The sequence below is a fragment of the Leuresthes tenuis genome, unplaced genomic scaffold (genome assembly GCF_036924035.1).
Source record: "Leuresthes tenuis unplaced genomic scaffold, fLeuTen1.0.hap1 SCAF_6, whole genome shotgun sequence".
In the NCBI taxonomy this organism is placed as follows: Eukaryota; Metazoa; Chordata; class Actinopteri; order Atheriniformes; family Atherinopsidae; genus Leuresthes; species Leuresthes tenuis.
The window spans coordinates 1,045,133-1,070,963 of NW_027325360.1; the positions used below are offsets into that span (position 1 = coordinate 1,045,133).

Below are 25,831 nucleotides of genomic sequence, written 5' to 3' on the forward strand. Positions count from 1 at the left end.
TTCCTGGAAGTTTGTACTGAAAACCGGTGATTTCAGGTTGGGTATTTGGACCATCGAAGCTTCTTACACGGATGATTTCACCACCAAAGCAAAGACTGACTTTGAAGTGAAAGAATATGGTAAGAAAAGGGAGAACCTGCCCAACAGGTGTAAAGTGTATGATGTAAACTGATGAACCGGTTTCCTCCTGAAATAGTTCTTCCCAGTTTTTCCATCCTGGTGGAACCAGAGACAAACTACATCAGTCACAGTCAGTTTGACAGTTTCAGCTTCAAGGTGTCCGCCAGGTGAGTAAAACCACAACAATGTGCAGTTAGAGTGGAAGATGTTGCTCCAGCCACTGGTGGTTTACTCTGTCCCAGGTACCTCCACGGTGCCCCGGTCGCCAACGGGGAGCTGTTTCTGCGCTATGGCTACGTTAGTGGAAAAAACGCCCCGGTTATCATCCCAACCTCCGTCACCAGAGAACGAGTAAGAAACATGAAACACATCCGTACAACAGCTGGTGGGTCGGCACATTGGCTCAGCCTCTGGTTTGTTGCTCAGCCCCTGGTTTGGCGCCCAGCCCCTGGTTTGGCGCCCAGCCTCTGGTTTGGCGCTCCTGGTTTGGCGCTCAGCCTCTGGTTTGGCGCTCAGCCTCTGGTTTGGCGCCCAGCCTCTGGTTTGGCGCTCAGCCTCTGGTTTGGCGCTCAGCCTCTGGTTTGGCGCTCAGCCTCTGGTTTGTTGCTTAGCTTCTGGTTTGGCGCCCAGCCTCTGGTTTGGCGCTCAGTCTCTGGTTTGTTGCTCAGCCTCTGGTTTGGCGCTCAGCCTCTGGTTTGGCGCTCAGCCTCTGGTTTGGCGCTCAGCCTCTGGTTTGGCGCTCAGCCCCTGGTTTGGCGCTCAGCCTCTGGTTTGGCGCTCAGCCCCTGGTTTGGCGCTCAGCCTCTGGTTTGGCGCTCCTGGTGCTGGTCCTGGCTCCCTGGTCAGCTCCTGTAGTCCCATTCCTCCCTGGGTGTGCTCCGGTGATGCTCTTTTAGGTAGTCCTGGTTCAGAGAGTTCAGAGTCTGGGTACACAGAGCTGTGAGCTTGCTTTGGAGATTTCTAACAGGAAAACCATCGAACTCTACATACGACTTTATGTTTGTTCGTGTTCTAACTGCTGGTGTGTTCAGCTTTCCTCAGCAGGTGAAGTGGAGGTGACGGTGAGCATGCAGAACGTCCTCCAGAGACACGATGGACCGAGGGACCTCAGCAGTCTGGTGGGGAAGTACCTGTACATAACGGCGCTGGTCCAGGAGGACACAGGTGGGCTGCTCACGCTGCTCCATCCAGGCTGAACCTGGCTCGAAGGATTGCTTTATGCACACATGCTTTCATCTCTCAGGTGGAATAACTCAGGAGGTGGAGTTGGCTTCTGTGAAGTTTGTCAAGTCCCCGTACCATCTGAGTCTGATATCCACTCCGCCCTTCATCAAACCTGGACTGCCGTATAACATCCAGGTGCGTTCCCTATAACATCCAGGTGCGTTCCCTATAACATCCAGGTGCGTTCCCTATAACATCCAGGTGCGTTCCTTATAACATCCAGGTGCGTTCCTTATAACATCCAGGTGTGTTCCATATAACATCCAGGTGCGTTCCTTATAACATCCAGGTGCGTTCCATATAACATCCAGGTGCGTTCCCTATAACATCCAGGTGCGTTCCTTATAACATCCAGGTGCGTTCCATATAACATCCAGGTGCGTTCCCTATAACATCCAGGTGCGTTCCCTATGACATCCAGGTGCGTTCCTTATAACATCCAGGTGCGTTCCATATAACATCCAGGTGCGTTCCTTATAACATCCAGGTGCGTTCCCTATAACATCCAGGTGCATTCCCTATAACATCCAGGTGCGTTCCCTATAACATCCAGGTGCGTTCCATATAACATCCAGGTGCGTTCCTTATAACATCCAGGTGCGTTCCTTATAACATCCAGGTGCGTTCCCTATAACATCCAGGTGCGTTCCCTATAACATCCAGGTGCGTTCCTTATAACATCCAGGTGCGTTCCCTATAACATCCAGGTGCGTTCCCTATAACATCCAGGTGCGTTCCCTATAACATCCAGGTGCGTTCCCTATAACATCCAGGTGCGTTCCATATAACATCCAGGTGCGTTCCCTATAACATCCAGGTGCGTTCCATATAACATCCAGGTGCGTTCCATATAACATCCAGGTGCGTTCCATATAACATCCAGGTGCGTTCCTTATAACATCCAGGTGCGTTCCCTATAACATCCAGGTGCGTTCCCTAGAACATCCAGGTGCGTTCCCTATAACATCCAGGTGCGTTCCGTATAACATCCAGGTGCGTTCCATATAACATCCAGGTGCGTTCCATATAACATCCAGGTGCGTTCCCTATAACATCCAGGTGCGTTCCATATAACATCCAGGTGCGTTCCCTATAACATCCAGGTGCGTTCTCTATAACATCCAGGTGCGTTCTCTATAACATCCAGGTGCGTTCCATATAACATCCAGGTGCGTTCCATATAACATCCAGGTGCGTTCCCTATAACATCCAGGTGCGTTCCATATAACATCCAGGTGCGTTCCCTATAACATCCAGGTGCGTTCCGTATAACATCCAGGTGCGTTCCGTATAACATCCAGGTGCGTTCCGTATAACATCCAGGTGCGTTCCCTATAACATCCAGGTGCGTTCCCTATAACATCCAGGTGCGTTCCCTATAACATCCAGGTGCGTTCCATATAACATCCAGGTGCGTTCCCTATAACATCCAGGTGCGTTCCCTATAACATCCAGGTGCGTTCCCTATAACATCCAGGTGCGTTCCCTATAACATCCAGGTGCGTTCCATATAACATCCAGGTGCGTTCCATATAACATCCAGGTGCGTTCCGTATAACATCCAGGTGCGTTCCGTATAACATCCAGGTGCGTTCCGTATAACATCCAGGTGCGTTCCCTATAACATCCAGGTGCGTTCCCTATAACATCCAGGTGCGTTCCCTATAACATCCAGGTGCGTTCCTTATAACATCCAGGTGCGTTCCCTATAACATCCAGGTGCGTTCCGTATAACATCCAGGTGCGTTCCCTATAACATCCAGGTGCGTTCCGTATAACATCCAGGTGCGTTCCGTATAACATCCAGGTGCGTTCCCTATAACATCCAGGTGCGTTCCCTATAACATCCAGGTGCGTTCCCTATAACATCCAGGTGCGTTCCATATAACATCCAGGTGCGTTCCATATAACATCCAGGTGCGTTCCATATAACATCCAGGTGCGTTCCATATAACATCCAGGTGCGTTCCCTATAACATCCAGGTGCGTTCCGTATAACATCCAGGTGCGTTCCCTATAACATCCAGGTGCGTTCCCTATAACATCCAGGTGCGTTCCCTATAACATCCAGGTGCGTTCTCTATAACATCCAGGTGCGTTCCCTATAACATCCAGGTGCGTTCCCTATAACATCCAGGTGCGTTCCGTATAACATCCAGGTGCGTTCCCTATAACATCCAGGTGCGTTCCATATAACATCCAGGTGCGTTCCCTATAACATCCAGGTGCGTTCCCTATAACATCCAGGTGCGTTCCGTATAACATCCAGGTGCGTTCCGTATAACATCCAGGTGCGTTCCCTATAACATCCAGGTGCGTTCCTTATAACATCCAGGTGCGTTCCCTATAACATCCAGGTCCGTTCTCTATAACATCCAGGTGCGTTCCTTATAACATCCAGGTGCGTTCTGTATAACATCCAGGTGCGTTCCCTATAACATCCAGGTGCGTTCCTTATAACATCCAGGTGCGTTCCCTATAACATCCAGGTGCGTTCCTTATAACATCCAGGTGCGTTCCCTATAACATCCAGGTCCGTTCTCTATAACATCCAGGTGCGTTCCTTATAACATCCAGGTGCGTTCTGTATAACATCCAGGTGCGTTCCCTATAACATCCAGGTGCGTTCCGTATAACATCCAGGTGCGTTCCGTATAACATCCAGGTGCGTTCCGTATAACATCCAGGTGCGTTCCCTATAACATCCAGGTGCGTTCCTTATAACATCCAGGTGCGTTCCCTATAACATCCAGGTCCGTTCTCTATAACATCCAGGTGCGTTCCTTATAACATCCAGGTGCGTTCTGTATAACATCCAGGTGCGTTCCCTATAACATCCAGGTGCGTTCTCTATAACATCCAGGTGCGTTCCGTATAACATCCAGGTGCGTTCCGTATAACATCCAGGTGCGTTCCCTATAACATCCAGGTGCGTTCCTTATAACATCCAGGTGCGTTCCCTATAACATCCAGGTCCGTTCTCTATAACATCCAGGTGCGTTCCTTATAACATCCAGGTGCGTTCTGTATAACATCCAGGTGCGTTCCCTATAACATCCAGGTGCGTTCTGTATAACATCCAGGTGCGTTCTGTATAACATCCAGGTGCGTTCTGTATAACATCCAGGTGCGTTCCGTATAACATCCAGGTGCGTTCCCTATAACATCCAGGTGTGTTCCTTATAACATCCAGGTGCGTTCCCTATAACATCCAGGTGCGTTCCGTATAACATCCAGGTGCGTTCCGTATAACATCCAGGTGCGTTCCCTATAACATCCAGGTGCGTTCCCTATAACATCCAGGTCCGTTCTCTATAACATCCAGGTGCGTTCCTTATAACATCCAGGTGCGTTCCCTATAACATCCAGGTGCGTTCCCTATAACATCCAGGTGCGTTCCCTATAACATCCAGGTGCGTTCCCTATAACATCCAGGTGCGTTCCGTATAACATCCAGGTGCGTTCCGTATAACATCCAGGTGCGTTCCCTATAACATCCAGGTGCGTTCCCTATAACATCCAGGTGCGTTCCGTATAACATCCAGGTGCGTTCCCTATAACATCCAGGTGCGTTCCCTATAACATCCAGGTGCGTTCCCTATAACATCCAGGTGCGTTCCCTATAACATCCAGGTGCGTTCTGTATAACATCCAGGTGCGTTCCCTATAACATCCAGGTGCGTTCCGTATAACATCCAGGTGCGTTCCCTATAACATCCAGGTGCGTTCCATATAACATCCAGGTGCGTTCCGTATAACATCCAGGTGCGTTCCATATAACATCCAGGTGCGTTCCCTATAACATCCAGGTGCGTTTCAGATACAGAAAACTGTGAGCCGGACCCATTCAGTTTGATGATTTTAAGAAACTAAGTGAACCCCTGATCCAGCAGCAATAAGAGAAAAATGACCCACTGAGCAGCTTCTGCTAAAGAACAGCTGCTGGTCTGTCTCTGCAGGTGCTGGTGAGGGATCACCTGGGCAAGCCGGTGAGCCAGGTTCCGGTGGATCTGGTGGACCGGCAGGAGTTCTCCAGCACAGGGGGGGTCGGGGACATGTCCTGCCACAGGAGCAGCACCACGGGGGCCAATGGCCTCGCTTTCTTCATCTGCAACGTGCTCAAAGACACAACCAAGGCGACCCTGAAGGTAAAGGGGGCGGGGCTCCTGGTGTCTCACCTGTTGCTGTCTGTTATTATGAACATGTGTCAGTTTATATCATCTTTACTTGTCTTTAACCATTCATTTATAACTCGCTGCTCTTCGCTTCAGGGGCTAAAGACGGATAATGAATCAAAGCTTTCTCTTTGTCGTCTCCATCAACAAAAAGTCAGACTCAGCAGCTGTTTGCAGTCTGAGTCAGTGAGCATGTCCCAGATGTTGCCTGAAACTCCTTTTGCTTGGTACAAAGTGCTCATTGGACCCGTTCCTTTGTTTGAATGTGTGTCGGATCCCTTCAGCTGGTTCCTGGTTCAGGCTGCAACTGGATCCATTTTTCAGTTGATTAAACCTTGAAAAGATGTCATTAAACCAGCTTTGTGTTGAGGTTAAATCAGCCGTTCAGATTAAAGTCATTAAACTGTTTAAATGCAGAACATTTGATTTTTTTCATTTATTAAGATTTAAAATCTTATAAAGCGTCAAATCAAGGTTCTGAAGGAACTTCAAAGTCCAATTCCAGCCAATTAGAATCCAGTTAATTCAGAGCCATTTAAAAAGTAGCCGAGCGAAACGAAACCAACAGACTGAAACTCCTGAGCTGCACGAGGCGACTGTGGAGAGAAAAAACTCCCTTTTAACAGGAAGAAACCTCCATCAGAACCAGAACCAGGAAGAAACCTCCATCAGAACCAGAACCAGGAAGGGTCCATCTGCCTGGACCAGCTGGGGCTGAGAGGACAGGAAAGAGGGGACAACAAGCAGCGTAACACCAGGCCAGAGATACCTGCTGAGAGAGAGAAACACAAGTTAATGACAGCAATGATGTCATCTGGAGGGAGGAGAGGTGCATCATGGGAGCTCCCCCAGCAGGCTGGGCCTATAGCAGCAGAACTATGGGATGTTTCAGGCTCACCTGAGCCATCCCTAACTATAAGCTTTATCAGAATGGAAAGTTTCAGCCTGATCTTAAAGGTAGAGAGGGTGTCTGCTTCCTGAAGCCAAACTGGCAGCTGGTTCCACAGAGAGGGGCCTGATAACTGAAGGCTCTGCCTCCCATTCTGCTTTTAGGGGCCTGATAACTGAAGGCTCTGCCTCCCATTCTGCTTTTAGGGGCCTGATAACTGAAGGCTCTGCCTCCCATTCTGCTTTTAGGGGCCTGATAACTGAAGGCTCTGCCTCCCATTCTGCTTTTAGGGGCCTGATAACTGAAGGCTCTGCCTCCCATTCTGCTTTTAGGTGCCTGATAACTGAAGGCTCTGCCTCCCATTCTGCTTTTAGGGGCCTGATAACTGAAGGCTCTGCCTCCCATTCTGCTTTTAGGGGCCTGATAACTGAAGGCTCTGCCTCCCATTCTGCTTTTAGGGGCCTGATAACTGAAGGCTCTGCCTCCCATTCTGCTTTTAGGGGCCTGATAACTGAAGGCTCTGCCTCCCATTCTGCTTTTAGGGGCCTGATAACTGAAGGCTCTGCCTCCCATTCTGCTTTTAGGGGCCTGATAACTGAAGGCTTTGCCTCCCAGTCTGCTTTTAGGGGCCTGATAACTGAAGGCTCTGCCTCCCATTCTGCTTTTAGGGGCCTGATAACTGAAGGCTCTGCCTCCCATTCTGCTTCTAGGGGCCTGATAACTGAAGGCTCTGCCTCCCATTCTGCTTTTAGGGGCCTGATAACTGAAGGCTCTGCCTCCCGTTCTGCTTTTAGGGGCCTGATAACTGAAGGCTCTGCCTCCCATTCTGCTTTTAGGGGCCTGATAACTGAAGGCTCTGCCTCCCATTCTGCTTTTAGGGGCCTGATAACTGAAGGCTCTGCCTCCCATTCTGCTTTTAGGGGCCTGATAACTGAAGGCTCTGCCTCCCATTCTGCTTTTAGAAACTCTGGGAACCACAAGGAAACCTGCAGCCTGAGAGCAAAGTGCTCTGTTGGGGAAACATCCAACTGTGAGATCTTTAAGATATGATGGAGCTCGGTCATTAAGAGCTTTATATGTGAGGAGAAGAATCTTAGATTCTATTCTGAATTTAACAGGGAGCCAATGAAGAGAAGCTAAAACTGGAGAAACATGATCTCTGCTGTTAGATCTCAGCAGAACTCTGGTCATTAAGAGCTTTATATGTGTATTGAAACAGTTTCCCAGCAAAGGAAACTTGTTTGTTCAGTTTCACTACAGTCCTCCTAGTTTACAGTCATTTACCTGCTTCTCTTACCTTCTTCTCTGGTTGTTGACACAGTTCATGACGGCGGACTCCAGCCTCCCCTCGCTCAGTCAGGCCAGCCTCACGCTGGAGCCGGTGGCGTATCACTCCCCAAACCAGCGCTACCTCTACATCAACACGCCGATGTTCGGCCGCGGCCTGGTGGTGGGGAACTACGCCAGCATCCAAGTGTTCTCCAGTGCCGCCTCATACCTGAGCATCAAAGCCATCAACTATCTGGTGAGAAGGTGCAGCTCGTTGTCAGAGTTTGTCCTGTTTCCATAGTTACTGATGACCTCCTGCTGTGCCCCACCAGGTGCTCTCCAAAGGCAAGATTGTGGCTTTTAAAAGTCAGCCGTTTGCGTCCAGCGTTGACGGCACTCAGAATCTGAACTTCCCAGTGACGTCTGCCATGGTGCCGTCCATCAGACTGGTGGTCTACTTTGTTCTGGATGGAGAGGGCGTGTCGGAGCTGGTGGCCGACTCTGTGTGGATGGATGTCAAAGACAAGTGTGTCAACGGGCTCAATGTGGAGCAAAGCATTCAGGTATCTGATCCATTCTCTACCAGCACAGGCTGTCAGTGAGTCAGTCCAGTCAGAGGAATGTGTTTTTTCTTTGTTCAGCCACTTAACTCTGACCTTTGACCCATTCAGGCAGAAAAAGGCTCCTAACTCAAGGGATGAACCAGTGTTGTGTCGACACAGAACAGACAACTTAGCAAAGAAGCCATTTTAAACTGGATCTTTAGGCACTTTGTTACCAGCAGCCTGTCACAAAGACACATCATTTGTTCCCATTTCTTTAGCTGCATCTATGAAAAACAGCAAAGAAAACACAGTTTGACAGACAGAAAATAGGATTTCTGCAGCAACAAGGTGATTCCCAAAGAGCTATTAGCTGAAAACTTGGCATATCTCAGCATGGTGTGCAGTGTGTCCTTAAAACATTTGAGGAAACTGGACAAGTGGAGGACAAAAGAAGAAGTGTCAGGCCTAAAAAACTATCTCCAGCAGATGAACAGGATCTGAAAGTGATGTCCTTAAGAAAGAGGAAAAAATCCAGCTGTGACCTGACAGGACCTGAGAGATGCATCTGGACCTTCAGCTGATCCATCTACTGTTGGCCCAAGCCTCATCAGAAATGGTCTCCATGGAAGGGTGGCTGTCAAGAAGCCGTTCTTAAGGAAGGGAAACAGGGAGAAAAGGCTGAGCTGTGCCAAATGACACAAGAAGTGGACTGAAAATCAGTGGCAACAGGTCTTATGGAGGGATGAATCCTCCCCAGAGCCCGGACCTCAACATTATTGAAGCAGTGTGGGATCATCTGACAGAGAACGGAACAAAAGGCAGCCCACATCCAAAGAAGAGCTTTGGGATGTCCTTCAAGAAGCCTGGAGAACTATTCCTGAAGACTCCTTAAAGAAATGACAGAAAGCTTGTCTCAGAGGGTTCAGGCTGTGTTGGAGAATAAAGGAGCTCAGACCAGAGATTCACTTTAAAGCTGCTGAGAACTGAGAAAAAACTCTGTTTCTGCCTCAGATTCTGGGTTTATAACCATGTTTCAACATGTTTCAGTGAATCTCTGCAGCTGCTTCCTGGTTTTATGGAAATAAATAAAGAACTATAGATAAATTATGCCACAGAACCACATTTTGGTGGTTTAAGGTCTTTTTTGTGAGAAATATCCATAAAGTTTTACTGAACTCCTCAACAGTTTGAGTGAACTCGCTGAATAAAATGTGTTTGTGTGTCAGAGCGATTCGTCTTTCCAGAAGACCAGCTACAGGCCGAATGAAGACCTGCATCTGAACATCAAGGCCAATCAGGACGGTTATGTGGCCATGTCAGCCGTAGACACGGCTGTTTTCACGCTTCGACCAAACTACAAAGACCCCGTTGCCATGGTAACTCTTAAAGAAACACCCCGCTTACCCGGGGTTCTTCTTCCTGCCTCTTCAGCGCCGCTGTAAATGAGTTGTGTCCCTTTTTGACATGATGTACGGTGGCCTGCAGGTCCTGCGGCACATCGAGAAGAGCGACCTGGGCTGCGGGGGGGGCGGCGGCAAAGACAACGCCGACGTCTTCCACCAGGCTGGCCTCACGTTCATGACCAACACCCACGCCCAGCAGACTATCCACCGTATGTCTGCCAATCAGTCCACAGACAGTCACGTGCACAGTCACGTGCACGTGTTTCCCTGATTGCTGCTGTTTTACCCATTAATGTGTGTGCAGAGGAGGCGTGTCGCGCAGTCGTACGAGCAAAGCGAGCCGTGACCGAAGAGGAGAAGGCAGACAAAGGTAAACCTCCACCTGTTGAGCACCTGATCCGTCCGTCAGTCCATTTCAGACGTTCAGCTCTGCCACACGTGCACTCGTGTTTGGACTTTGATTGATTTGTTGTGTCAGTGCAGCCATGCAGCAGGTGTCCCAGAAATGAAGCCATAAAAAAGCACTTCACGGTGAGCCCAAACACACTGAAGAGCTGCAGAGGTCACACAGATCGTCACAGAGACAGGATGCATCATATTGCCTTTCATAAAGAACTCTGTGAAACGCTCACAAGTTGGTAGAAATAGAAATGCAGAACAGAGAGTGTCACGGTTAGAGTTTGCCTGATCTCTCTCGGTAACTCGTAGTTTGACTCTGTGCAGCCAGAAGTTACGGCCCCGTGAAGACGTGCTGTGAGCAGGGCATGAAGTACATCCCAAAGAGCGTGACCTGCGAGCAGTTCGCCCGGCAGGCCTTCAGGAGGCACCGCGGCTGCAGACAGGCCTTCAGAGAGTGCTGCGAGTTCATCCAGAATAGGCTGGACCTGGGGGACAGACTCATTCTGGGACGCCACGGTCAGTCCAGCCCAGACTTACTGACTGGAGGTGTTTGAACATGTGCAGCTGACCCCCGGGGGGAGGAATCACCACTCTTTGTGTCTTTGCTCAGACTTGGGGGCGGACTTTGACCAGGCTCCTTCTCGGGTGCGGAGCTACTTTCCAGAGAGCTGGCTGTGGGAGGTGCAAAAGATCAGGTGAGTTCAGGAGGCGGGGTTTGAGATCCATTCATCCATCCATCCATCAGACCACTTATTCATCCATCCATTAAGCCAATTATTCATCCATTCATCCAATTATTCATCCAATTATTCATCCATTCAGCCAATTATTCATCCATTCATCCAGTTATTCATCCATTCAGCCAATTATTCATCCATTCAGCCAATTATTCATCCATTCATCCAGTTATTCATCCATTCATCCATCCATTCAGCCAATTATTCATCCATTCATCCATCAATCCATCCATTCAGCCAATTATTCATCCATTCATCCAGTTATTCATCCATTCAGCCAATTATTCATCCATTCAGCCAATTATTCATCCATTCATCCAGTTATTCATCCATTCATCCATCCATTCAGCCAATTATTCATCCATTCATCCATCAATCCATCCATTCAGCCAATTATTCATCCATTCAGCCAATTATTCATCCATCAATCCATCCATTCAGCCAATTATTCATCGATTCAACCAATTATTCATCCATTCAGCCAATTATTCATCCATTCATCCATCAATCCATCCATTCATCCAATTATTCATCCAGTTATTCATCCATTCATGCAACTATTCATCCAGTTATTCATCCATTTATTCATCCAGTTATTCATCCATTCATCCAGTCATTCATCCATTCATCCAGTCATTCATCCATTCATCCATCAATCCATCCATTCATCCAATTATTCATCCAGTTATTCATCCATTCATCCAACTATTCATCCAGTTATTCATCCATTTATTCATCCAATTATTCATCCATTCAGCCAATTATTCATCCATTCAGCCAATTATTCATCCATTCATCCAATTATTCATCCATTCATCCAGTTATTCATCCATTCATCCATCCATTCAGCCAATTATTCATCCATTCAGCCAATTATTCATCCATCACTCCATCCATTCAGCCAATTATTCATCCATCCATCCATCAGTCCACTTATTCATCCAATTATTCATTCATCCATCCGTCTGTGTGTGTCTTCAGTTCAGGCGACATGTCGCTCAGCAGGCGTCTGCCCGACTCTTTGACCACCTGGGAGATTAAGACGGTCGGCATGTTCCCCAACGGTGAGCCTCCATTTACCCTCGAACTCCATCTATGGAACGCTTTGCTTTGACCTTCAGGGTTCCAGCTGTTCCGTCGTGTGTCCACAGGTATGTGTGTTGCAGATCCGGTGAAGGTGTCGGTTAATCTGCCGCTCAGCGTGGACGTCCCGCTGCCCTATCAGGTGGTCAGAGGAGAGCAGGTGGAGCTGCAGGGTTCTGTCTACAACCAGGAGGCCGACACCATCACGGTACCAGCAGCACATGATTCCCTGCCAAGCCTCAGCAGGGACGATACACTGCTTCAGGGAACCTTCAAATGCACCGATTAGAGGAGCTCAAAGAGTCAGGGCTGACTGATGCTCTGTGTCTGTGTCTCTGATGTTCAATTCTAAAGTTTCACAAACAGTTTGATTCAGTTTATTACAATTAGACAAAAAGTAACACTTGTTTAACAAGGATATATACACCAGTGATCTCACATTTCCCATGATAAACTTCCTCCTCCTTTTCCTGGATTTTGTTCCTGCTCTGCATCCCAGACGTCTCCTCTTCAACTCATCACCGTTTGGTGTCTTATTCCAGACATTACTTGAGCTTTTCAAAGCTCAGTTTAGCTTTAACAACAGGTTAACGACAGGTTAATAACAGGTTAACAACAGATTAACAACAAGTTAAAAACAGGTTAACAACAAGTTAACGACAGCTTAACAACAAATTAACAACGGGTTAATAACAGGTTAATAACAGGTTAACAACAGGTTAATAACAGGTTAACAACAGAATAACAACAAGTTAAAAACAGCTTAACAACAAGTTAACAACAGGTTAACAACAGAATAACAACAAGTTAACAACAGGTTAATAACAGGTTAACAACAGGATAACAACAAGTTAAAAACAGGTTAACAACAAGTTAACAACAGGTTAACAACAGAATAACAACAAGTTAACAACAGGTTAATAACAGGTTAACAACAGGATAACAACAAGTTAAAAACAGGTTAACAACAAGTTAACAACAGGTTAACAACAGAATAACAACAAGTTAAAAACAGGTTAACAACAAGTTAACAACAGGTTAACAACAGGTTAACGACAGGTTAACGACAGGTTAACAACAAGTTAACAACAGGTTAACAACAAATTAACAACGGGTTAATAACAGGTTAACAACAGGTTGATAACAGGTTAACAACAGGTCAAAAACAAGTGAAAACAGCTTAACAACAAGTTAACAACAGGTTAACAACAGGTTAACAACAGAATAACAACAAGTTAAAAACAGGTTAACAACAAGTTAACAACAGGTTAACAACAGAATAACAACAAGTTAACAACAGGTTAATAACAGGTTAACAACAGGATAACAACAAGTTAAAAACAGGTTAACAACAAGTTAACAACAGGTTAACAACAGAATAACAACAAGTTAAAAACAGGTTAACAACAAGTTAACAACAGGTTAACAACAGGTTAACGACAGGTTAACAACAGGTTAATAACAGGTTAACAACAGGATAACAACAAGTTAAAAACAGGTTAACAACAAGTTAACAACAGGTTAACAACAGAATAACAACAAGTTAACAACAGGTTAATAACAGGTTAACAACAGGATAACAATAGTTAAAAACAGGTTAACAACAAGTTAACAACAGGTTAACAACAGAATAACAACAAGTTAAAAACAGGTTAACAACAAGTTAACAACAGGTTAACAACAGGTTAACGACAGGTTAACGACAGGTTAACAACAAGTTAACAACAGGTTAACAACAAATTAACAACGGGTTAATAACAGGTTAACAACAGGTTGATAACAGGTTAACAACAGGTCAAAAACAAGTGAAAACAGCTTAACAACAAGTTAACAACAGGTTAACAACAGGTTAACAACAGAATAACAACAAGTTAAAAACAGGTTAACAACAAGTTAACAACAGGTTAACAACAGGTTAACAACAAATTAACAACGGGTTAATAACAGGTTAACAACAGGTTGATAACAGGTTAACAACAGGTCAAAAACAAGTGAAAACAGGTTAATAACAGGTTAACAACAGGTTAATAGAAGGTTAACAACAGGTTAACGACAGGTTAACAACAGGTTAATAGAAGGTTAACAACAGATTAACAACAGGTTAACAACAAATTAACAATGGGTTAATAAAAGGTTAAAAACAGGTCAAAAACAAGTGAAAACAGGTTAATAACAGGTTAACAACAGGTTAACAACAGATTAACAACAGGTTAATAACAGGTTAATAACAGGTTAACAACAGGTTGATAACAGGTTGATAACAGGTTAATAACAGGTTAATAACAGGTTAACAACAGGTTAACAACAGGTTACAAAGGCGCTGTTAATCCCGGTTCAATGGCTGTTTAGCTATAAAACAGACCTTCAGTTGTCAGTTAATGTTCAGCTGTACTGACAGCTGGAGACATTTTTGTTCCTCTTGGCCTTTAATTTTATTTAACACTAAACATTTTCAAAGTTTAATTTCTTACTCTTTGAGGTAGTTATTTAAGTTTTAGTTTTCTTTTCCTGTTTTCTTGTAAGCAGCGCAGCTGAAACTGTTTTAAATGTGCTTTAATCTAATCTGATTTGAGTAGATTTGATCTGAACTCCTGCTCCTCCGGCCGATTCACAGTCAGCCAAACATGGATGTTTTTGGTCCCCTGGGAGCAGGTTTTTATCACAGCGATTTGATTCTCGACTCTTATTTTCCGCCCTCAGTACTGCGTGACGCTGACCGCCGGCCCGGCGATCTGCATGCTGCAGTCCGAGCCGGCGGAGGGGGAGCTGCGCACCACGGGGTGCACCTTCAGACAGCTGGCTGCCGGCGGAGTGGCCCCAGTGACCTTCACCCTGCTGGGCCTGGAGCCTGGAGAGCACACGCTGAGGTTCACCCTGAAAACACCCAGAAGAAACAGGGACATCGTGGAGAAGACGCTGCGAGTGGTGGTAATTACAAACCTTCAGACCAGAAGCAGCTCTTTTCTTACACCAGGTGGAGCCTGGTCCTGATACAGTTAGATCTGGACCCGACCGGAAGGCTCAGGGTTGGTCTTTTTGCTGCACTGAACATTTCTGAAGGTCTGAACTCAGAACTCAGAGTCCAGTAGCTCCTGGTGTGAGACGGGACAGCAGGGGAAGTCACTTCCTGTAGTTCAGTCTAACTCTGCTTGTGTTTCCAGCCTGAAGGTGTGAAACAGGAGGAGAATGCGGGGGGGCGACTGGACCCACAGGGACTCTACGGTAGGTGTCCACCTGCAGCTCCATGTGATGTTCTGCTCCACCTGTTCAGTTTCTGAAGTCCTGCTGTTGTAGGCTCAGAGAAGAGGTCGGTGCTGCTGAAGAACAAACTGCCGGAAAACGTAGTTCCCAACTCAGCTTTGCAGAGAATGCTGACCATTAACGGTAAGATCCGCACCTTTTCTCTCAGAGGCACCTGCTGAAGTGATCCTCATGAACATCTGCATGTGTGAACCAGGTGAACTCCCAGGTGAGGTTGTGACTGTGATCAGCAATCCTGAGGGCCTGAAAGAGATCATCGATCTGCCGGCCGGGTCGGCAAAGGCAGCGCTCGAAACGCTCCTCCCCATCATCCAGGTGTACCTGTACCTGGAGACGTCGAGCAGCTGGGACATACTGGGACCAGACATAGCCAAGAACTCAGCCAATCTGAGACAGAAGATCAGGGAAGGTGAGCAGAGAGCGAGACGATGCTGCTGGTGACACGAGGAGTTAGCTGTTTGTTTATGGGGTGTGTGTGTTCAGGCCAGGTCGCCATCACTTCATTCAGGAAAGGAGACGCCAGCTACAGCATGTGGATGCAAACAGAATCCAGCACCATGTGAGTGAACGCCTCTTAACCCGTAAAAGTCAGTTCATCAGCTCCTTTTCCAAAGTCTTGGAGCTTTTTATTGACCATTAAAGTCTTCAGCAGGACGTTAAATCTCCCGTAACACCAGCAGCGACCTGGAAATAAAACAAATTAACACGAAAAATCCCTCATTCTGTGTTTGAGAGGATAACAGAACGTAAAAGAGGTGGAGTCAGTTTAAGGGGGTGGAGTCAGTTCAAGGAGGCGGAGTCAGTTCAAGGAGGTGGAGTCAGTTTAAGGAGGTGGAGTCAGTTCAAGGAGGTGGAGTCAGTTCAAGGAGGCGGAGTCAGTTCAAGGAGGTGGAGTCAGTTTAAGGAGGCGGAGTCAGTTCAAGGAGGTGGAGTCAGTTTAAGGAGGTGGAGTCAGTTTAAGGAGGTGGAGTCAGTTTAAGGAGGTGGAGTCAGTTAAAGGAGGTGGAGTCAGTTTAAGGAGGTGGAGTCAGTTTAAGGAGGTGGAGTCAGTTCAAGGAGGTGGAGTCAGTTCAAGGAGGTGGAGTCAGTTTAAGGAGGTGGAGTCAGTTTAAGGGGGTGGAGTCAATTTAAGGAGGTGGAGTCAGTTCAAGGAGGCGGAGTCAGTTCAAGGAGGTGGAGTCAGTTTAAGGAGGTGGAGTCAACTTAAGGAGGTGGAGTCAGTTTAAGGAGGTGGAGTCAGTTTAAGGAGGTGGAGTCAGTTTAAGGAGGTGGAGTCAACTTAAGGAGGTGGAGTCAGTTTAAGGAGGTGGAGTCAGTTTAAGGGGGTGGAGTCAGTTTAAGGGGGTGGAGTCAATTTAAGGAGGTGGAGTCAGTTTAAGGAGGTGGAGTCAGTTTAAGGGGGTGGAGTCAGTTCAAGGAGGTGGAGTCAGTTTAAGGGGGTGGAGTCAGTTCAAGGAGGCGGAGTCAGTTCAAGGAGGTGGAGTCAGTTTAAGGAGGTGGAGTCAGTTCAAGGAGGTGGAGTCAGTTTAAGGAGGTGGAGTCAACTTAAGGAGGTGGAGTCAGTTTAAGGAGGCGGAGTCAGTTCAAGGAGGTGGAGTCAGTTTAAGGAGGTGGAGTCAGTTCAAGGAGGTGGAGTCAGTTTAAGGAGGTGGAGTCAACTTAAGGAGGTGGAGTCAGTTTAAGGAGGTGGAGTCAGTTTAAGGAGGTGGAGTCAGTTCAAGGAGGTGGAGTCAGTTTAAGGAGGTGGAGTCAGTTTAAGGAGGTGGAGTCAGTTTAAGGAGGTGGAGTCAGTTCAAGGAGGTGGAGTCAGTTCAAGGAGGTGGAGTCAGTTTAAGGGGGTGGAGTCAGTTCAAGGGGGTGGAGTCAGTTTAAGGAGGTGGAGTCAGTTTAAGGAGGTGGAGTCAGTTTAAGGAGGTGGAGTCAGTTAAAGGACTGACGTACTTTTGAATAAAGCTAAATAGAATAGAACTAAAGAATAGAACTAAATAAATACCAGAGTTGTGTTTTGGGTGAATCTAATAGATGCAGGAACAGGAAGAAGAGATTTCACAGTGTTTACATTTGAGGGTAAATGCACACCTGGCTGCATCTGGCTGCAGGTGTTTACAGCACTGACCTCTGCAGTGATGTGGAAGCATGAAGCTGTTTTACTGAACACTGCTGCAGATTTCAACATGTACTCTACATACTGTGTCTCACACCAGCTGTGTGCCGCTGGGATGTAGCTTCAGGTTCTTAAAGGTTTCAAGCGATAAAATGTGAGGTTTAAATGTTTGTATGTGAGCTGTAAGCCTCCTGCACTCCAGTCTGAAACAGAACAAAGTGAAACTGGAACATATAAATCTGGCTGTGGTTGGGCGTAAGGCATCTGCATGGAACCGTTTGTTCTGGACTGAGATTCTGCGGCTCTGGTGTGACGCCAGTGAGATATAAGTTCATTTGTTTGACTTTAGCTCCCTCTGGTGGTCAGTTGTGGTATTTTATGTGTATCTTAATCTGCATCGTTGGTCGGAAATCTTCTCATATGAAAGGTGTTCTTCTTGTGTCTGGTTCTGTTTGCACTGGTTCTGTTTGCACTGGTTCTGTTTGCACTGGTTCTGTTTGCACTGGTTCTGCTCTGTATGTCCAGAACAGCCCTGTGGTCATCGGGTCTTTTCCCCCTCTGCGCTGTCTGTCAGGGTCACCGCTGAGGTGGTGAATATTTTGTCGAAGGCCGATCCGTTGGCGCCTGTAAACCATCAGCTTCTCTTTGAGTCTGTGCACTGGCTGATTACCAAAGTTCAACAAGACAATGGATCCTTCGTGGAGAAATCTGACTACAAATCCAACAAAGTTCTGGTCAGCACTGCCCCTCCTCGCCTTCTTCTTCTGCTCTTGGGCTGACCTTTCACCCCCCAGAGTTTGAATAACATTTCTGTGTTTGGGTGCAGCTTGACGGCAGTGATCCGCTGGAGCAGTCGGTGTATCTGACGTCCATCGTATTGATCGCTTTACACAGAGCAACAAGCATCAGTGACCCAATCCTGCAGCTCCGGGTGGGAAACACCTCAGCTTTCCTCTTTCATTCATTCAAATCAGATGAGCTGAGTTCTGACGAGTTAAAAGGGGAAATGAGATGGGATTAGATCAAATAAAATGAGTTTATGAATTAAATGGTATTAGATTAAAAAAATGATGTAAAATAAGATGATATTGTGATAAAATGAGGTTAGATTAATGAGGATAAATAGTTTAGTAAAGAAATAAAATCAGATGAGATTAAACAGGGTGTTATAAAGTGGTTCAGGTGGGTTCGGGTTAGATGGGATTAAATGAGAATTTAATTAAATGGAGGGAGATTAAATGGGATAAAGGGGTGTTTGACCAGGTGGATTAACTAATGAGATTAAATTAAACAGGATGAAATAGGAATGGTTGTGAAATTCGGAGGTGATATTAGCTCAAATAGAATTATGTTATGAATATAATTAGATGGGATGAGATTAACAGGGAATATGTTAGATTATGTAAAATTATGATGAGTTTAGACCAAAACCAGAGTGAGATGAATGTTAAAAGAGGAATAATGACAACGTGGGACCAGATAATTTGTGATGAGATTAAATGGGATGAGATGAGATGAATAAATTAGATTTACCTTAATTTATGTAAATAATTTAAATTACAGAGCCCTGCGTCGGACAAGCTGTCCTCTAATTTTGTTTCTCCCTCCCAGTCTCATGAAAGAAGCAAGCGCAAAGCAGCAGACTACATTTCCCAGCATGCCCCGAGTGCGAAGAGTGTTTATGTGCAAGCGATAGCGGCCTACGCCCTGACGCTTCATAACCCCAACACCATTGAGGTTTCCCAGCTGCTCACCAACCTGGAAAACCTGGCTCAGCAGAAAGGTGTGTGTATTTCTTCTTCTTCTTCTTGTTTCTCAGTCACAGCACCTGTGCATCACTGTGGTGACTCATTACATTTCATATTCAGGACTTTTAGGCATAGAGTAACCGCCATAAGTCTGAGTCACACGGCTGAATATCTGTGTCCAGGTAACCCGGTTCAACTCAGGTATTGGCGAGAGTCCAGTACGACGGGGGAGTGGCTAAAGCCTGACAAATCCAGCGGTATGACTGTGGAGATGACAGCGTATGTCCTGCTGACGATGCTGCTCAAGGTGCCGCTACTTCCTGTTGATTCTGTTTATCCCTTTGGCTCTAAAATGTAAGGATTTCATTAGAGATCATTATTTCTGTAGTTCCTGTCTCCGTCTGTAGAGGGCAGTGTCTGAAGTTAAGAAAGAGTCCTTCCTTCGACGACAGAAACAATCCTATTTCTGTCCTATTTCATGTCAGCAGCATCTGAATAAATTTTGTGGGTGTTTAAAGATTACAGCAGTTACACAGATGCATTCTGGGAATTTAACATAATGAAAAACTTAGTCCTTTGAAGGATCCTTGGCTTTGAAACGGTCCTTTTGCGAGATTTGATGTCCTAAAAAAGATTCCTTGAATGTGCAAAGTTGTAGTTCCTGTCCCTGCCTCTGGGGGGCAGTGTTACATTCATTTGTGACTAATTTAAATGTTTGTGTTAAAGGGGAGGATCCACTACGCCAACCCCATTCTGTCCTGGCTGACTCAGGATCAACACTATGGCGAGGGCTTCTTCTCTATGACGGTGAACACACTAAAAATTCAGAAATTTTGAGAAACTGTCCTGAAACAAACAGAATTCAGACAGAATTTAAACATATTCCTGAGTGGATGACAGTAAGCTAACACAGACGTATGCAGTCTTTTTGCTAACTTTTGATCTCTCCCAGGATGCAATGCTGACCCTGGAGGCGCTGACGGAGTACACCAAGGTCATCCCTCGGGCTTTCCTCAATCAGGAGATCAACATCCGCTACAGCCGGAAAGGACAGCTGAAACAAGTCCAACTGAGCCAGACTCGACCTGTGAGCTCACCCCTGGAGGTGAGTCAGTGTCAGGTTCAACAGGTGGAGACGGTTCAACAGGTGGAGACGGTCCAACAGGTGGAGATGGTTCAACAGGTGGACACGGTCCAACATGTGGAGACGGTCCAACAGGTGGACACGGTCCAACAGGTGGACACGGTGTAGGTACCAGATCTGCTACCTGGTACCATCTGGTACCTACAACGGTCCAACAGGTGGACACGGTGTAGGTACCAGATCTGCTACCTGGTACCATCTGGTACCTACAACGGTCCAACAGGTGGAGACGGTCCAACATATGGACACGGTCCAACAGGTGGAGACGGTCCAACATATGGACACGGTCCAACATATGGACACGGTCCAACAGGTGGAGACGGTCCAACATATGGACACGGTCCAACAGGTGGAGACGGTCCAACAGGTGGACACGGTCCAACAGGTGGACACGGTCCAACAGGTGGAGACGGTCCAACATATGGACACGGTCCAACAGGTGGAGACGGTCCAACATATGGACACGGTCCAACATATGGACACGGTCCAACAGGTGGAGACGGTCCAACATATGGACACGGTCCAACAGGTGGAGACGGTCCAACAGGTGGACACGGTCCAACAGGTGGAGACGGTCCAACAGGTGGACACGGTCCAACAGGTGGAGACGGTCCAACAGGTGGAGACGGTCCAACATATGGACACGGTCCAACAGGTGGAGACGGTCCAACAGGTGGACACGGTCCAACAGGTGGAGACGGTCCAACAGGTGGAGACGGTCCAACAGGTGGACACGGTGTAGGTACCAGATCTGCTACCTGGTACCATCTGGTACCTACAACGGTCCAAAAGGTGGAGACGGTCCAAAAGGTGGAGATGGTCCAACAGGTGGACACGGTCCAACAGGTGGAGACGGTCCAACATATGGACACGGTCCAACAGGTGGAGACGGTCCAACATGTGGAGACGGTCCAACAGGTGGAGACGGTCCAACATATGGACACGGTCCAACAGGTGGAGACGGTCCAACATATGGACACGGTCCAACATATGGACACGGTCCAACAGGTGGAGACGGTCCAACATATGGACACGGTCCAACAGGTGGAGACGGTCCAACATGTGGAGACGGTCCAACAGGTGGAGACGGTCCAACATATGGACACGGTCCAACAGGTGGAGACGGTCCAACATATGGACACGGTCCAACATATGGACACGGTCCAACAGGTGGAGACGGTCCAACATATGGACACGGTCCAACAGGTGGAGACGGTCCAACAGGTGGACACGGTCCAACAGGTGGAGACGGTCCAACATATGGACACGGTCCAACAGGTGGAGACGGTCCAACATATGGACACGGTCCAACAGGTGGAGACGGTCCAACAGGTGGACACGGTCCAACAGGTGGACACGGTGTAGGTACCAGATCTGCTACCTGGTACCATCTGGTACCTACAACGGTCCAACAGGTGGACACGGTCCAACATATGGACACGGTCCAACAGGTGGAGACGGTCCAACATATGGACACGGTCCAACAGGTGGAGACGGTCCAACATATGGACACGGTCCAACATATGGACACGGTCCAACAGGTGGAGACGGTCCAACATATGGACACGGTCCAACAGGTGGAGACGGTCCAACAGGTGGAGACGGTCCAACAGGTGGACACGGTGTAGGTACCAGATCTGCTACCTGGTACCATCTGGTACCTACAACGGTCCAAAAGGTGGAGACGGTCCAAAAGGTGGAGATGGTCCAACAGGTGGACACGGTCCAACAGGTGGAGACGGTCCAACATATGGACACGGTCCAACAGGTGGAGACGGTCCAACATGTGGAGACGGTCCAACAGGTGGAGACGGTCCAACATATGGACACGGTCCAACAGGTGGAGACGGTCCAACATATGGACACGGTCCAACATATGGACACGGTCCAACAGGTGGAGACGGTCCAACATATGGACACGGTCCAACAGGTGGAGACGGTCCAACAGGTGGACACGGTCCAACAGGTGGAGACGGTCCAACATATGGACACGGTCCAACAGGTGGAGACGGTCCAACATATGGACACGGTCCAACAGGTGGAGACGGTCCAACAGGTGGACACGGTCCAACAGGTGGACACGGTGTAGGTACCAGATCTGCTACCTGGTACCATCTGGTACCTACAACGGTCCAACAGGTGGACACGGTCCAACATATGGACACGGTCCAACAGGTGGAGACGGTCCAACATATGGACACGGTCCAACAGGTGGAGACGGTCCAACATATGGACACGGTCCAACATATGGACACGGTCCAACAGGTGGAGACGGTCCAACATATGGACACGGTCCAACAGGTGGAGACGGTCCAACAGGTGGACACGGTCCAACAGGTGGAGACGGTCCAACAGGTGGACACGGTCCAACAGGTGGAGACGGTCCAACAGGTGGAGACGGTCCAACATATGGACACGGTCCAACAGGTGGAGACGGTCCAACAGGTGGACACGGTCCAACAGGTGGAGACGGTCCAACAGGTGGAGACGGTCCAACAGGTGGACACGGTGTAGGTACCAGATCTGCTACCTGGTACCATCTGGTACCTACAACGGTCCAAAAGGTGGAGACGGTCCAAAAGGTGGAGATGGTCCAACAGGTGGACACGGTCCAACAGGTGGAGACGGTCCAACATATGGACACGGTCCAACAGGTGGAGACGGTCCAACATGTGGAGACGGTCCAAAAGGTGGAGACGGTCCAAAAGGTGGACACGGTCCAACATGTGGACACGGTCCAACAGGTGGAGACGGTCCAACAGGTGGAGACGGTCCAACAGGTGGACACGGTCCAACAGGTGGAGACGGTCCAACAGGTGGAGACAGTCCAAAAGGTGGACACGGTCCAACAGGTGGAGACGGTCCAACAGGTGTACACGGTCCAACAGGTGGACACGGTCCAACAGGTGGAGCTGTGACTAAAGTCTTGTTTCTCGTCTTCTTCCTGTTTTCTTTATGTTGCAGATAACGAAGGATGATGACATCATTGTGTCCACAGGTTTTGGGAAGGGTGTGTCCAGTGTGAAGGTGGGTTTGTCTTGGTTAGGTTCATACATTCAACATGTGTAAGTCCCAGAATCCCCAGTAACAGTCCTGGCTGTGTTTCCAGCTGAAGACGGTGTACTATCAAACCACAGCTTCCACGCAGACCAGGTGCAACTTTGATCTCACCATCGAGATCGTCGGCGCCGACGTCTCTGACAGTACGTGTCTTTATCGGTGAAAAACCCTCTTATAGACACTTGTTTAGTTTGTTTTTACTCCTTCACAATGAAATATGTTGATAAAACTTTATTTTAGGACTTCATCTGTTGGTCTTTTACAAATAAAACGCCTTCCTGTCGTCCTCAGATCCCAGTATGCGAGCTCCTCACCTGTCCGCCTGTGTAAAGTAAGAAAACTATCAGTGCAGATACATTTTGTATGTCATACCAGGTGATGAATGGAAACTGCAAACTTTGTGTTTCAGGTATATTCCTCCTCCTAATGAGGTGTTCACAGAGTCCACTCTCACAGTGATGAAGATCCAGCTGCCGACAGGTGTGGAGCCTTACCTGGAGGACCTGAGACAGGTGAACACAGCCCTTCTTCTTCTCTCTCTTTTTCAGGCTTAATGTGACAGAGTATTAAACCCAGGCTGAAAAGGATCTCAGTTTGATGAAAAAGCCATTTTAGGAAATCATTTCCCCTTGCAGATGGCAGCTATGACTGGTTTGTGTCTCTACTAATACATAAAAACACATAGTAACACGACTGATGCAGCGATGGCCCACCAGCTGCAGCGTTCAGGTGGGTAAGATGAGGTAGAACGACTGCAAACTGAGACGCATCAACAAGAGGCGGAGCTTTGTACATCCAAACGAATTCCCTCCAGCTGGAAGAGTGATGGTAGTCACGCTTTGAATTGAAACTAAACTCATGTTGATGCTGTCTTGCAGTTCAGAGACAGATTGGACCAGCCGGTCATCTCCGACTATCAGCTGGAAGGAAGCACCGTGATCATCCAGATGGACTCTGTGAGTCACTGAAACACAGCAAACTGCACGGCACACTCCCCCCTAACAAGAGAAAAAAAGAGCTATGACTAAATTTACCCTAAATCTAACCCTAACCCAAACAACTTACCCTAAATCTAACCCTAACCCGAACAATTTACCCTAAATCTGACCCTAACCCGAGAAACTTACCCTAAATCTAACCCTAACCCGTACAATTTACCCTAAATCTGACCCTAACCCGAGACACTTACCCTAAATCTAACCTTAACCCGAACAACTTACCCTAAATCTAACCCTAACCCGAACAAATTACCCTAAATCTAACCCTAACCCGAACAAATTACCCTAAATCAAACCCTAACCCAAACAAATTACCCTAAATCTAACCCTAACCCGAACAAATTACCCTAAATCCAACCCTAACCCGAACAATTTACCCTAAATCCAACCCTAACCCGAACAACTTACCGTAAATCCATCCCTAACCCGAATAATTTACCCTAAATCTAACCCTAACCCGAATAACTTACCCTAAATCTAGCCCTAACCTGAACAACTTACCGTAAATCCAACCCTAACCCGAACAATTTACCGTAAATCCAACCCTGACCCGAACAACTTACCCTAAATCTAACCCTAACCCGAACAACTTACCCTAAATCTAACCCTAACCCGAACAATTTACCGTAAATCCAAAACTAACCCGAACAACTTACCCTAAATCCAACCCTAACCCAAACAACTTACCCTAAATCTAACCCTAACCCGAACAACTTACCCTAAATCCAACCCTAACCCGAACAATTTACCCTAAATCTAACCCTAACCCGAACAACTTACCGTAAATCCAACCCTAACCCGAACAATTTACTCTAAATCCAACCCTAACCCGAACAAATTACCCTTAATCCAACCCTAACCCAAACAATTTACCCTAAATCCAACCCTAACCCAAACAACTTACCCTAAATCTAACCCTAACCCGAACAACTTACCCTAAATCCAACCCTAACCCGAACAATTTACCCTAAATCTAACCCTAACCCGAACAACTTACCGTAAATCCAACCCTAACCCGAACAATTTACTCTAAATCCAACCCTAACCCGAACAAATTACCCTTAATCCAACCCTAACCCAAACAATTTACCCTAAATCCAACCCTAACCCAAACAACTTACCCTAAATCTAACCCTAACCCGAACAACTTACCCTAAATCTAACCCTAACCCAAACAACTTACCCTAAATCCAACCCTAACCCGAACAACTTACCCTAAATCTAACCCTAACCCGAACAATTTACCGTAAATCCAACCCTAACCCGAACAATTTACCGTAAATCCAACCCTGACCCGAACAACTTACCCTAAATCTAACCCTAACCCGAACAACTTACCCTAAATCTAACCCTAACCCAAACAACTTACCCTAAATCCAACCCTAACCCGAACAACTTACCCTAAATCTAACCCTAACCCGAACAAATTACCCTTAATCCAACCCTAACCCAAACAATTTACCCTAAATCCAACCCTAACCCAAACAACTTACCCTAAATCTAACCCTAACCCGAACAACTTACCCTAAATCCAACCCTAACCCGAACAATTTACCCTAAATCTAACCCTAACCCGAACAACTTACCGTAAATCCAACCCTAACCCGAACAATTTACTCTAAATCCAACCCTAACCCGAACAACTTATCCTAAATCCAACCCTAACCCGAAC

General features: G+C 47.1%; 2 protein-coding genes across 2 annotated transcripts in view; both read left to right on the top strand.

Annotated features, from left to right (window-relative positions):
• The window catches only part of c5 (complement component 5), a 35,119-nt gene that overhangs the window by 1,278 nt on the left and 8,010 nt on the right, over window positions 1–25,831 (top strand). Inside the window, exons 6-36 of the mRNA XM_072387154.1 lie at window positions 37–119; window positions 197–287; window positions 363–471; window positions 1,152–1,284; window positions 1,364–1,479; window positions 5,304–5,492; window positions 7,730–7,933; window positions 8,010–8,240; window positions 9,449–9,598; window positions 9,708–9,834; window positions 9,930–9,995; window positions 10,349–10,540; window positions 10,635–10,719; window positions 11,743–11,825; window positions 11,913–12,052; window positions 14,545–14,772; window positions 15,006–15,066; window positions 15,139–15,228; window positions 15,302–15,514; window positions 15,589–15,664; window positions 17,784–17,943; window positions 18,036–18,140; window positions 18,821–18,992; window positions 19,140–19,264; window positions 19,684–19,764; window positions 19,910–20,062; window positions 23,066–23,128; window positions 23,211–23,304; window positions 23,453–23,492; window positions 23,571–23,673; window positions 24,040–24,117. Of these exons, the coding sequence (XP_072243255.1) occupies window positions 37–119; window positions 197–287; window positions 363–471; window positions 1,152–1,284; window positions 1,364–1,479; window positions 5,304–5,492; window positions 7,730–7,933; window positions 8,010–8,240; window positions 9,449–9,598; window positions 9,708–9,834; window positions 9,930–9,995; window positions 10,349–10,540; window positions 10,635–10,719; window positions 11,743–11,825; window positions 11,913–12,052; window positions 14,545–14,772; window positions 15,006–15,066; window positions 15,139–15,228; window positions 15,302–15,514; window positions 15,589–15,664; window positions 17,784–17,943; window positions 18,036–18,140; window positions 18,821–18,992; window positions 19,140–19,264; window positions 19,684–19,764; window positions 19,910–20,062; window positions 23,066–23,128; window positions 23,211–23,304; window positions 23,453–23,492; window positions 23,571–23,673; window positions 24,040–24,117 (3,841 nt within the window). The remainder of the gene's footprint in view (window positions 1–36; window positions 120–196; window positions 288–362; window positions 472–1,151; window positions 1,285–1,363; window positions 1,480–5,303; window positions 5,493–7,729; window positions 7,934–8,009; window positions 8,241–9,448; window positions 9,599–9,707; window positions 9,835–9,929; window positions 9,996–10,348; window positions 10,541–10,634; window positions 10,720–11,742; window positions 11,826–11,912; window positions 12,053–14,544; window positions 14,773–15,005; window positions 15,067–15,138; window positions 15,229–15,301; window positions 15,515–15,588; window positions 15,665–17,783; window positions 17,944–18,035; window positions 18,141–18,820; window positions 18,993–19,139; window positions 19,265–19,683; window positions 19,765–19,909; window positions 20,063–23,065; window positions 23,129–23,210; window positions 23,305–23,452; window positions 23,493–23,570; window positions 23,674–24,039; window positions 24,118–25,831) is intronic.
• LOC140308982 (uncharacterized) lies at window positions 20,069–23,059 on the top strand. Its single transcript, XM_072386827.1, has 9 exons — window positions 20,069–20,194; window positions 20,451–20,828; window positions 20,894–21,118; window positions 21,218–21,280; window positions 21,589–21,651; window positions 21,737–21,833; window positions 21,942–22,240; window positions 22,403–22,600; window positions 22,702–23,059. Exons 1-9 carry the CDS (start codon window positions 20,129–20,131, stop codon window positions 23,017–23,019), a joined length of 1,707 nt encoding a protein of 568 aa, XP_072242928.1. The 5' UTR covers window positions 20,069–20,128; the 3' UTR covers window positions 23,020–23,059.